Source organism: Lolium rigidum, chromosome 1 (assembly GCF_022539505.1).
Source record: "Lolium rigidum isolate FL_2022 chromosome 1, APGP_CSIRO_Lrig_0.1, whole genome shotgun sequence".
NCBI classification, from domain to species: domain Eukaryota; kingdom Viridiplantae; phylum Streptophyta; class Magnoliopsida; order Poales; family Poaceae; genus Lolium; species Lolium rigidum.
The window spans coordinates 237,945,129-237,958,375 of NC_061508.1; the positions used below are offsets into that span (position 1 = coordinate 237,945,129).

The following is a 13,247-nucleotide window of genomic DNA, read 5'->3' on the forward strand; positions in this document are numbered from 1 at the left end:
GTGGGCTGTGATCCCCTCCCACCCTCCACCTCCTTTTTCTCGTTTCTGCCTTTCCACCAAATCAGTCACGGGGTTCTGTGCCGTGCGCCATCGCCGCTTGCTGCTGCAAGCGAGGTTGCAGCCGCCGCTATATTCTTCCATCACCAACATGAGTGCGATCTCGCCGCTGCCCAACCTTCACCGCGCCAGCATGCACGCCGGCCAACCTTCACTGCGCCAGCATGCACGCCGGCCAAACCACCACTTTCTTCTAGATGGTGCCGCACGTCCCGGTGCTTGCCGTCAATTCCATCCCTGTTTGCTACAATTGATGGCCGTCGCAGCTACAAATGTCGGCCGCGGGTGCTGGAAGGGTTCACCGCCGCCACGACCGCTTTGCTGCAAGCGCCGGCCACCACCGCTGCAAACGCCGGTGGCCGCTGCTACAAGCGACGACCGCCGCAGCTGCAAGGTCGACCGCCGCTCTCCCCTTGCTGCAAACGCCGTCCCCCGCTGCTACAAACGTCGGTGGCCGCTGCGACGTTCAACAATAGCCACTGCTGCAAGGTTGACCGCCACTGCGCCGCCCCTTGCTACAAACGCCGTCCCTCACTGCTGCAAACGCTGGCGGTCGCTGCTACAAATGGCGGCTGCTGGTGCTGCAAGGGTTCGCTGCTGCCGCGACCGCTTTGCTGCAAGCGTCTGCAACCACCGCTGCTATGAGCGACGACCGCCGCTAACCCCTTGCTGCAAATGCCGGCGGCCGCTGCTAAAAATGCTGGCTGCCTTTGCTGTGCAAGGGTGGGTCCGATGGCCAGGGCTGCCAGCAGACATGGCGGAAACTGCAGACGATGACGGCGGTGCTGCGACATGCGGCGGCGGGCTACGAACACAGGTGGCAACCATGCTGCTTTTGCTCGTCGAGGGGTGGCGAGCAGCGTAGGTGATGGGAGGCACAAGGGTTCGCCGGCCACCACCGTAGGCGAGCTGCAGTACAAATAGAGCAGTGAGGTGGAGTTCGTGGAGATTTTTTTCTCTTGGCGGAGACGACACGGACGGTTAAGTTGGACGACGTGGTCAACGACAATCCTGGACGTACGCTCAAACCATCTGATGGTGCAGGAGGCGGGGGATCAGATGCCAGATCCCCCGGGGGACGCTCAGCTCTACCCTATTAAGAAGTAGGCCAGTTTGGTTGGTGCCTAGCATGCCACACTTTGCCACACCGCAAGTTAAGCTAGTTTGACTTAATCCCCTGTTCGGTTTGAAGCGGCACTTGTGGTCAGATTATTTTCCTATAACCTGGGGTTTCAGCACTGACTCAGAAAAGTATGGTGAAAATTCCTTTGGTTTTAGCAAGTGTTGTGCTTATTTTGATCACCTAACCTTAGGCATGTTTGGCATATAAAAGTGTGGCAACTATTGGGAACCGTAGGGTCTGCTTGGTTCCAGGACTAGGTTCGTCAAGCTTAAGCTTAGGGGCACCACATTTTCTGTATATGGTTGGTCGCTACAGTTGTGGCTTCCCACACTTCATTACTTATGGCCCGTCAGTGAGACGGCTTTTTGCTAAAATTTACCATGAGCGCCGCGCTGATTTTTCTCTTTTTACAATTTTTTGTGTCAAGCCACATTCTACCTACACTCAGGTGTGGCAAGGTCAGCTTTTAACCAAACATGCCCCTGGTACACCAACCAAACATGCCCTAACCCAAGAAACTGACATTTTTTATCTGTGAAGGCTTGCTTCTACATCGGATGCTTTTATGCATCTGTTCCATTTCATGGAAGCATGCCTCCTGATTAAGTATCCAGCGATGCCTTGCACTAGAGGGAAATTGTTTTCCCTAGGTGACACAGTTATGATGCTAAACATATAGATCATGTTGCACTCAAATAGAATAATACTGAACAAAATTCAGGACCAAGCCAGCAGCAAGGAACATAATTAGTAGGAAGGATCGCTGTAGTGTTCCTCTTGAGATAGAAAATGGTGAAGGTTACAATCCTGGCATCTTAATACCTCTATGTAAAGAGAGATGTTTAACGAAAATGTACTTAATACTGGTGATGTTATATAAATCGTCACACTATGAACACAACAGTGTAGAAACTTTACAAAAAAGATTACGAGGTATGTATGAAGATGAACAATGTCAATATAACCCACTTCCAAACATTTGTAAAGGTTGAACTCATGCAACTCATGTTCTAAAAGAGGTGGCTGTGCAACTTAGTAAATAAGAATGCAGTGACTAATACCTGAACTTGGGAGACATAAGACAAGCCAGCAGCTTCAATGGTCAAAAGAAGAGCATGGAGTGACCACAGCTGCAGGTTACAATTAGAACTCTTACTCAAATGGGACAGCGAGCTCACAGTTGGACTGACCAAAGTAGATAATGCCATTCCCCCTGCACTGCACCAACAAAAAGTACATTAGACCATTACGGCAATGACCTCCACATATCAAACATACCCACACTAGTACAATTACCTCCACATTCATGGACACCACTACATCACCCCATATAATCCCATAATATACATACTTCCAAGGAGAAATTTAACAAAAATAAGACAGTTAAACACTAGAACTTTTAACATAAATGAGTCAAATGCATTTGCTACACATACAAAGGAAAAAAATCATATGACATGCTCTAACCACACCCTACTGTTTTTAGTTGCAGCTCTTGCACTTCAGCCCAGACCTTTTGGAACCTTACAATTTTTCACAAAGGCTCTATCGCAACTCGCAGTCATGGTCCACGCCAACAGTCATAGCACCTTCGCCGTTCTGCTTGGCTCATGCTATGCCCTTGACTGTGCCACAGTCAATCTTATGCCACACCAGGCCCCTAACTACGTAGACATTCTCCTTTTCTCGGATCGCCAATGGTGAAATCAAACCTCCCCACCAGTTGCTGCTACAGTTTGCTTATCCTAATGAAGACATTAACATGCTAGAGAGCTAGTCCACGTATAGAACAAAGCATGGGTGGGCAGTTTAGGAGTTGAGACAAGAAATTACTCTACTAAATTGCCTAATTTTTGCATTTGCCTTCTTACCTTCCGTCCAAACTCCGCTAATAAAGGCAAGTATGGTGTACTGGTGTGATTTTGTTTTTACACAGGTTGCAGGGTGTTGATTTAGGGTTTTGGTTATGAGATTATCTTGCAAGATAGTTAGGATTTAGTCATGTTTTCTCTCTGGTTTTGTATTAGTTGATTTTTAAGAACTGTGAGTTGGGGACGCAGAGCGAAGATATCACGACAACTCACCAGTGAAGTCTTTAGACTACTAGTAAAGAAACAAATTGAACTACAAATTTATGAGAGGAGGTCAACAACAGGACAAAATACTTCAACATACACACTTGTACTGTAGAGCCTCAATTGTCCACTATATATAAAGAGAAAGAAACAAAACAATAAGCACAACTTACGTTCGATGAATGCAGCCCAATGAAAGGGCAACTGACGCTGTATAGCTCAGATCTACTGGTGTTATCAGCTCCCCAAGAAGGGAACGAGCCTAGCCAATCAAAAATCACTTGCATTATTATAGAGTTCACAAAAATGAAAAATAAATGTGCAATCTCATCCAGACCAAGCCTTGAGAGTACAAATTACATAACAAAAAGGAAACATACAAAGATTGCTCAAACACGATTGATTAAGAAATGGCATCAAAGAACAAGTGTCCAGTGCTAGAAAACTGAATAAGAATAAATGCTAGCTTTTATTTCCCACACACCAGTGCTTCAGCTGCTAATGGTTCATGAAACAAGATGCTTAATGACATGTGTTTATATTGCACGCAGACTGCCAAGAAAGGGACCTTGAATCACACAGATTTGCATTGCTTCACACATGGAGGAAATTATTGGTGTTTGTACAAAATTTCAAAGTAGACACAGCAGATAAATATTAATGCTGACGGATATAAAGTGGAAAAGTATAATTAAGAGACAAACCATTCTTGCGGTTAATATATCATTCCCAGTACGTGCTAGTAAACCAAGACCCTCACACGCTGCCCGCCTTTGTGCTATAGAAATTTCACTCAACAATAGGATGCCCTGATGCAGTGATCATGTTAAATTTGAAAGGGAGGGGGAGGCATGGGGATCATAATTTCGAAGGTTTAAAATGGCGTGTACCAATTACCTTGAATATAGATTGGACCATACTAAATATATCAGTTGGCAATGATTGAGCACCACGTAAAGTCAATAACTCCTGAATAGATAGCACGATAAATATTAAAATTAAGAAAATACATCAGACTGTTAGCGCTCAGTTTGTAACAAATATTAGAAGTACCTTAAGCCCTGACAGTAGAGCAACACAAGCATTTGAAACAAGAAGCATATACCACGAGTACTTCCTCCCAGCCTTCAGGCACTGGTCAAGATTGTTCAGGAGTCTTATCTTGACAGTATTATCCTGTAAATAGTTGTATGAACAAATAACAGTAAGGAATTTTACGAAAAATGAAGCAGAATCCTCAAATTAAAATGAATGAATGCCCGAAGTTAAGAATGCACCTGACATGCAAAGATAGAACCATAGCAAAGAAGCATCTGATTAACCAGCATTTTGCTAACTGATTCTGGCTTCAATAAGAAAAAGAAACATATATTAGCCAACTCAGAATGTGTGCCTGACTATAGAACGTAAATGGCATCCATATTGTCAAGGGCAAGAAGCTTAAAAAGTTTGACATAATCTCTTAAAGGAAGCTATTGATGAGTATGTTATAAATCAGCAACACTACAACGATTATCCCTGCTGAAAAATAACTTGAGTGTAACTGACAAGTGGCCATAGCCTCATACTACCTCCGATTCAAGGAATAAGGCGCCCTCGTTTTACGTGCTTTTTGTTTGACCAAGAATTACTTCAAATATATAAAGATTGTTTGTATGAAATTAGCATCATTAGAAAGTGTTTTTCAATATGAATCCAACGATACTAATTACATATAATATAATCAAGATTGTGTTGCTCAATTTGTATGGTCAAAGTTCGTCTTGGAATACGCGTGCGCCTTATTCCTTGGGACGGAGGTATGACTAACTTGCTATCATCTACCCTTTTACTTCGCAATCCTCACATGGGATGATACTTTATCATGTCTACACTTCGCATAATTTTGTTCAAATAAAAGAAGTGCAGTTTAAGTTAGAAATAGTATTGATTTTCAGAATGGTGGTATACCCTCAATATGCGCATCTAATGGGGTTGCAAGGCACACGCAACTTTGTTAGTTAGCAATTGCTTCTGTGGCAAATGGGAAGAAGAAAAGAAAATCCTTCCATACATGGTTACTTTCTAGGTGTAAAATCAATTTAATATTCTTCTTTACCAACGCTAAGTTAGTTCCTTCCTGAACCAGACAACCAGTTATTGTATTTTACGACTGGCCTAAGTGTTACTTCCCAGTCTGGATCAATAGTACTCCCTCTATCTGGAATTACTCATCGCAGATTTGTCTAGATACGACGCGTTTTAGTGTATAGAACTATAGATACATGCAAATCTAGACAAATCTGTGACATCATTGTTTTAAGCAAGCATAAACATAAAAACAGATGACTGAGCATTAACAAGATAACCACCTGAGGAAAGTTGCTGATTTCATCATCCCACACACATGGTAGAAATCCATCAACACCACCATCAAAAGCCCGTAGTTCATCCTCAAATGAATCCCTGACAACAAATGAACCATCAACATGGATAAAAAGAAGATACTCCGTAACATAATTGGCTGTATTTCACAGCGAGAACCCATACTTGACATTACCTTCCAGGTATCCACGGGCCCAAAGAAGCATCTCCCTTATCCAACAGAAATTTCAAGCATGAGCTTTCTTCCCATCCAGAAGGGTCACTAGTTTCACCAACCAGAATGTCAATACACGAAACAAAAGGCAAGTAATGCAATATTGCAAAATAAGAAAATAGAAAGGAATATAGGCTGGCAAAAGCTAAAGATAAATTACATGATAGAAGTGTTAATGTTTTAGAGCACGCCAAGGAGGAGCAGTACTGCAATTATATATGTAGACCGACGGACACACCGCGAGGTTTTGGGACGATCGCTGGATCGACGGCCGCTCCATACGGGAGATTGCACCAGCGCTATATGCTTGCATACCCAAGCGCCGGCGCCAGGCAAGGACGGTGTCTGATGGGCTGCGCGGCAACTCTTGGGCGAGGGACATCCACGGCGCTGTTGGGGTCCAGGAGATTGGCGAATATCTCCAGCTATGGCTAAGGGTAACAGGAACCATTCTCAGCGATGAGCCCGATCGCTTGCTCTGGAAGTGGTCTGCGAGCGGCGAGTACACCGCGCGCTCCGCCTACAAGGCCACGTTCCATGGCTCGACGCCATCGCCCTCCTGGAAGCACACTTGGAAGTTCTGGGCACCACCCAGGGTGAAATTTTTCACCTGGCTCGCCCTACAGGACCGGTGTTGGACCGCGGCGCGGCTGGCTAGACGTGGGCTGCAGCACCACCCAAGGTGCTTGCTGTGTGATCAAGACATGGAGGACATGCGACACCTACTCATCGAGTGTCCCTTCTCCAAGCAAACTTGGCATGAGGCGCTGTCGTGGCTACGGATGACTTGCAGAATCCCTAGCAACAACGACGCCACGCTAACCAATTGGCTGGATGAAGCTATGCAAGCTACCCCGAAGCCGCTGCGCAAGGGATTGGGAACCGCTGCCCTACTGATACCCTGGACGATATGGAAACATAGAAACGACTGTGTCTTCGGTAGGGCACAGCCATGTATCCAGCGGCTGATGGCCAAGATCAAGGAGGAAGCTACCCTATGGGCTAGAGCTGGCGCCCTTGGGCTTAGAGTTGTGCTCCCTCCAGATTGGGATGTGCACTAGGATATCTTTAGTCCTTGCAACCTGTCTCCTAGGAGACCTGTAAACAAACTTCTACCTTTTCAATGAAATGAAACGCAAAGGTCCTTTGCGTTTTCTCGAAAAAAAAAATTATATATGTAGACTACAGACGTTTTATCATATTGGGAATTCATGTAGGCAGGTTCCATCATAAAGTGTACGTGAAAGGAGCATTTCAAATAGAGTAAATTGAGGAGCCAGAATTGCATAAGACCAGGATATTACAGTACTGCGGAATTCTTAGTAATGAAGTACACAGTACATCCTAGTTGAAAAAATTCTGAGTAGTTGAATACCTAAAGAATATCAAAAGGTTAAATTACACAAAATTGAGTAATAGACGAGTTGAAATAACAAAACAAGCTCAGGTAATTAATTGCAAAAAAATAAGTTGAGGGCCTTGCAGTATAATGTTCCCAAGCAATCATGAGGGGGTTTGGAATGTGATATGGTAGCAGGTGTTAATGCTCATTATATTTACAAAATAAACCATGGTATTCAAAATAAACCACCTGAATGGGCTTGAACACAGCTGAAGCAATTGCTCATGCTCTGATTTATAAACCATCGGATTGGAAAGGGACTGATATGCCATCAATGTTCTAGTTGTGAAGAGGTTCAGTGCAGACTTGAGATGCGGCAGTTGCTTAGTGCTCAACGAAGATATAAGGGATAAAGCTCTGGATCATATAGCTTGAAACTTAGCCACCATAAAATACACATTAAATTCTTAAACAGGAATTCAGCATTAAATTTTACGCACCCACCAAGGTAGGCCAGCACAGGGTTAAGCAGGATTCCACCGTTAGCAGTTGTGATGATTGGAGAAACGAAACTTCTTATGAAAGCAGTAAGTGCCTCGATTGCAACTGACAAAACGCTGCAGCAAACAAGCTAACAGATCAGTGAATCTCTCATTAACTGAAAGAAATGAAAAATTGTAGCAATGAACAAATATGACGTCAATTTATTTTCATCTCTAAGTTCCTATCTATCTATACTTGTATCTGGTAGGAACCGATGTGAACCGCAACCATAAATTCATCACGCTCTTGCCAAAGAAACCCCTACACTAGATTGCCCTAATGTCCCTCTTGGTAGCAAAAAATAATCATGGAAGAAATAAAAGTACCAAAGTTATATGTGGGGTATGGAAGACATATGAACATCCAGGAAGCTAATGGCCGGTATCTATTAAAAGATGATCCATACGGTTATTATCAAACTATATCTTAACTAGCAATACATGCAATCCAGATGTAGTTGGTGAAACAAACCGCAGTTCTGATGTCCAATCCTGTATCTGACTAAGGTAGGACTCAGGATTTCCAGTAAAAGGACTAGCCCATAGCAAAAGAACATCAAACACCTGATCTTCCAGCTCCTGAGTACAAACCATAGGAAAAGAATCATTGCAAGGTAAGCTTCATGGCAATTCATTGCGTGAGACAGAGACATTATGTGCAATACCTCTTTTGGCATGGATGCTAAAAGAGAGGCTAAGAGCAACCAACCAGCTTCACGCTCTGCAGTAGCAGCTACTGGATTTCGGCTGAAACCATTAAGCATCTTTTTGGAAAGCTCAAGTACGGACTTGGGCAGCCTGCAGATTTATTGATATGCAAAATAAGACAATTTAATATATATATATATATGTGATGGTTAAATCATTTAAAAAATAAAGAGCATTAATTTCTCAGGCATAATTTCCATAAACAAAAAGTTGCCCTATAAACCAAAGGCAGTAAATAAGAGTTATTATCTCATCCATTCTAAATGTGATTTCAATAAATGTTAGCAGACCTTTAAGAGCGCATATGTGAACATACAAAACTACATCCAAAACAAAGTTGGCACAACCTTTTTTTTAGATGATGACATGGTTCAGATTTCAGAATGTTAGAGCATTTATTTATCCATTGCTTCTGCTTCGTTCAAATGAATCACAAGGTATGTTATGCACCAACTACAGATACGCAAAGATAGGTGCTAATATGTTATGTTATACAATTATTTGTGTTGTGCTGGAAGGGACTCTGATATGGCATCAAGCTATCAAAAGGTGAATGAGCTGGCACCGACAACTTGACAAAACAAGATGGCCCAGTAAAATTAAAACTTCATGATTTATTAATGCTTCTCGGAGACATACGAGAGCATGCAACACACTATCCAAAAGAACATTGGTGCAACCCAGTATTGAACGCAGTTAGCCCCACCAAATCACACTGCTAAAGACCCAATCTAGAACTTGCCTAGGCTCTATTTTACCAACCAAATCTAGGAATATAACAGCAAACTGATGTAACACCATCTTTCGAGGCAATTTTCTAAGCATAAAATGTATAGTAGTGAAAACAGCCTGTAAACTAATGCCATACAGATGAATAATGAACAAAATGGCTCTTTCCCTGTCACGAGTAGGGAACAGAAAGAATACACTTTGACCAAAAGGTACACCCTTTGTTAATTTATTACAATAAGTTATTACAACCAAGAAACATCAGAAAGTATAATGAAATGAACCTTGCAGGGTAACCAAGAAGTAATTTCGGTGAGATTGCAACCAGAGATGCTAATACAGTAGCCTGTCCATGTAGTGAATCAAGCTCATGGTTCAGATTTTTACCCTGCTTTAAATAAATTTTCAAAAGGGTAGATGTTAAAGGAATAAACGTTATCATGAATAGCAGTATAACTAGAAATAACAAATAAGAAGGAAGTCCCTGATAAACATATTACCCTAAAAACACTACATGTATGTTGCAGACTAGTGCCATCTTATACCATAAGAATTTTAAGTCAGGAAACTTTTGTAATGACAGATGAGTAACTTAAGTAAAATACAAGTGTACAAAACTGTGCATGTTAGTGCTGGAAGTACTATGTTCTAGTCGTACAAATACTTAATTATGTATGCACAGTGCATTGCACCGCTGTTTTCTCCTTGTGAGACAGCAGAAAGTAATTTATGAAGCTTCAACACAAATCAATTCTCAAAAACTGTAACATGTTAGAAAGTAATTGCAATTTCGGTTGACTCCACATTTTAAAGAATAACTATTTAGATATTTTTTTTGTGAATATAGCAGTACACATTGCTCCCACTATATGGCAGCAAAACAGATAAACATTTGCTGCAAGCCTGCACACTTTTAAAAATATTCGAGTGTTCTTGTGTCAGCAGCCTACTCGAGATGTTGAAGTTCCATGCTGATTCGGTACTAAAACGCATACACCACTCTGAATTGGTACTGCTTAAGTATATGTTCCTTATTAAGGTAAACGGCCACAGAGATATTCCACACTCGGGATAGGGAATACCACCTGCAGGCATAGGAAATTACTGGACCAATACTAGAAATGCTAGATCTCCATGTATTAAAGATTAAAGCAGCGTCGTTAGGGGTGCACTGTAGACTAGCTGGACAACCACTTACATCCCTAAGTCTAGCAAGCGCATGGAACAAAACAAAGAAGCACTTCATTATACCTTATCAAATGACAAAGTTTCTCTGAGGGCGTGTAATGTTGTAATACCATATGAAACTAAACCACCAACACATGTAGGATCAACTTCCGCTAAAGCACGCAATGTTAAAGCTGCCTCAACACGAACCTATAAATGTGAAAAGAAGATGTTAGAGTCGCTCAATCACTTAATACAACATACCCAAAATAACACTCATGGCATAAGCTGACAAATAAAAGAAAAACTAAGCATGGCTTGACTTCATTTCAAGAAGAAAATGTACACTACAAACTGAAAAGATACAGAAACAGCAGGCCGTAACGAAATGATATTTAGAGGAATGTTGCAGGATATAAAAAAAGATCAGAGTAATACTTAGTCTTCCTCAGTACTCAGTACTCAGCAAGATGAACCAGATGGTACACTGAATATTAAATTCAAGACACTCATGAAAATTCTGTATCAACAACCATCAAGTGGGTGATAAGCTATATTGCTCGTTTTTAAGGAACAGATTGGGCGACCATGTAATGGAATCAGAACAATCAATAGTAGCACCAGAAACGAAGCACATATGTGTAGTTTGCTCAACATCAATGGTTTACTGTTTCATTGGTGTTGAGAGAGAAACAATTCAACAAAACACGACAATGTACTCCAGATAGAGTAACATATGACAAATAATATGGCAATGGCACACGCAAGTGAATCTGTGCTTATGAAATTACATGGTTATTTAGTCACCCGATATATATCCCTGAAAGTAAAATGTCATAACTGAGGGTCTTTTATTCAGCTAGGCGTATTTAATCATAAGGCTTCACAGTACATGTGCTATAGCAGAGATGATGAGAAAAAACATAGTATGGGACTATGGGCCATGGACTTCTGAATTATAGAAGACACAAAATGGGAAACCCAGGAAACCTATTTTGTAACATACATTCGCTGAAGAATGAGATAGTGCTGCAACAACTGTGTTATCAAGAACATCCTTAAATTCAGATGGAACCTGCATGATGAAACATGTGGTGTTACTGATGTATGCATAGCGTTGATGCAGAAATGGATAATTAGCTCAGTACTCTGAGTCTCTACAAAAAGGTATAAACTGGAAACATCATCACTTGTGAGAACTGTATTTGAGTCCCAGGATCCACACATGTGAGTAACACTGGGTCGCGTTTTTCCAACTCAATGATCTCTATGATGGTACCGAGCAATTGTCCATAAATAATAGATAACCAACAGGAATTTTACTTTTGCTAAGAGAGGATAAAATTTAGTCATGCAAAAAATAACTGGAAATGCACGAAGTATGCCAATTGGTTGTGTTATAACAATCAAGGCTGCAAATTAAACAGGAAAAAAACATGCATGATACAGAATTCCATTGCGTACAAATACCTGTCCCAGGCTTCTCAAGAGGTAAGATAGAATGCGTAATGTTGCCACTCTCATCGGAGCAGTATAATTTGAAGACTCCAACTGCACTCAATAATGCACACAAATGATTCAACAAAATTAACTCAGAATTTGTTTGTACTTTTTGGCACCAGGTCGAAGCTAACAAACCTTTCTTCCCAAAAATACCAAAAATTCACGCTGTGTCGGCTCAGTCATCTGGTCAGCAAAACCAACTCGGAGGATGTATAGCACACATGCCTGGGCATTTAGATATAAGAGCAATAAGGACCTTTACACTAAAGGAATCGGAGTGGCATAAAAATTTAATTCTCAGTATTTGATGTCCTGCTTTCTTAACAAATAAAACTATAAACCATACTAGTTTAGGCTAAGTGGAAACAAGCATCAAACTGCTGGGCTTCTTACACAGCACATTTTCCAACTATTTGGGCCTTATTTCTGGCATCGAAATGTGAACTCATGCCATGGACATATGAGGTATCATTTCTAGGTAACTCCTAAGCTGCCTCAATCGCCTCGATCCGTCCTCAAATAAATTCTAACTAATTGATAAATCATGTGGGAAAAATGTCTCTCTTGCAAAGGGCATATTTGCACAATGCAGCAAACTAAACATGATATGAATTCATGGTTGAAAAAACCTTAATACAAAGTTTGAAACTTTGAACTAAAATTGACAAAGGGAGCTACCAGTGCATGTGGATCAGGAGAACCATTCCCTTGAAGAATATCCATCACCTGTACGGCATAGTTTTGAAGTTCACTATCTAAGGTGCCGTACTTCATATGGATCATCTGCACCACATAAATACTGTTAATGGAGTGAAGTATGAATGCATTGCAAAACATAGTCAAACTAACTTGTGGGTTAAGGTAAATTTAGAAGAATTGAGATGTAGAATCATTCTATTCAAAGAGAAACCACAGTGCCTAGGAGAACTATGTACCAAAGAAAGGCACTGATTTTTAAGTTAAAGATAGCAAATATCTTGGTGATAGGATTGTACATCGATTCCCCCACTCAAGCTTAGGCTCCGTTCCTAATTCAGTAAGACAATAACCTAACTATGTAAAAGATATATATAATTAAAGTTGAGATGACTGGTGATGCAAACCTTAGGGCGGAAGTGAACAGCAACAGTCCTTTGAAAGTGTTCATACTTGATAATCAGTTCGGTACATTTGTACAGGTACGATAATTTAACAGAATTGTCTGTTAGGAGTCTAAGCCCACTTCAGCGTTAAAATTTATCTGTGTGCATATTTACCCTGTGGCATTCTCACTTGAATGTTTTGAGTATTGTTTACATACTTTTCAGTTATTTAATACTCCCTAAGTTCCATATCAGTTGTTGCTGATTTTGTACATAACATGGAACAGAGGAAGTAGCGTTTTAACTAATCATTATTATACTCTCCTTGCATAAACTTTGTC

General features: G+C 41.2%; 1 protein-coding gene across 3 annotated transcripts in view; it reads right to left on the reverse strand.

Moving 5' to 3' along the window:
- LOC124691573 (protein SWEETIE) overlaps nucleotides 1–13,247 on the reverse strand; it is a 35,267-nt gene that overhangs the window by 16,114 nt on the left and 5,906 nt on the right. For 2 of the 3 annotated variants that reach the window (XM_047224874.1, XM_047224863.1), the window contains exons 8-25: nucleotides 12,503–12,607; nucleotides 11,960–12,049; nucleotides 11,792–11,872; nucleotides 11,328–11,396; nucleotides 10,406–10,531; nucleotides 9,439–9,545; nucleotides 8,383–8,515; nucleotides 8,190–8,296; nucleotides 7,676–7,792; nucleotides 7,425–7,592; nucleotides 5,795–5,881; nucleotides 5,607–5,700; nucleotides 4,533–4,601; nucleotides 4,309–4,431; nucleotides 4,153–4,224; nucleotides 3,960–4,064; nucleotides 3,429–3,517; nucleotides 2,242–2,398 (exon numbers count right to left, since the gene is read on the reverse strand). In XM_047224874.1, the coding sequence (XP_047080830.1) occupies nucleotides 2,242–2,398; nucleotides 3,429–3,517; nucleotides 3,960–4,064; nucleotides 4,153–4,224; nucleotides 4,309–4,431; nucleotides 4,533–4,601; nucleotides 5,607–5,700; nucleotides 5,795–5,881; nucleotides 7,425–7,592; nucleotides 7,676–7,792; nucleotides 8,190–8,296; nucleotides 8,383–8,515; nucleotides 9,439–9,545; nucleotides 10,406–10,531; nucleotides 11,328–11,396; nucleotides 11,792–11,872; nucleotides 11,960–12,049; nucleotides 12,503–12,607 (1,899 nt within the window). The remainder of the gene's footprint in view (nucleotides 1–2,241; nucleotides 2,399–3,428; nucleotides 3,518–3,959; nucleotides 4,065–4,152; nucleotides 4,225–4,308; nucleotides 4,432–4,532; nucleotides 4,602–5,606; nucleotides 5,701–5,794; nucleotides 5,882–7,424; nucleotides 7,593–7,675; nucleotides 7,793–8,189; nucleotides 8,297–8,382; nucleotides 8,516–9,438; nucleotides 9,546–10,405; nucleotides 10,532–11,327; nucleotides 11,397–11,791; nucleotides 11,873–11,959; nucleotides 12,050–12,502; nucleotides 12,608–13,247) is intronic. The other variant, XM_047224869.1, reaches the window with a different exon arrangement.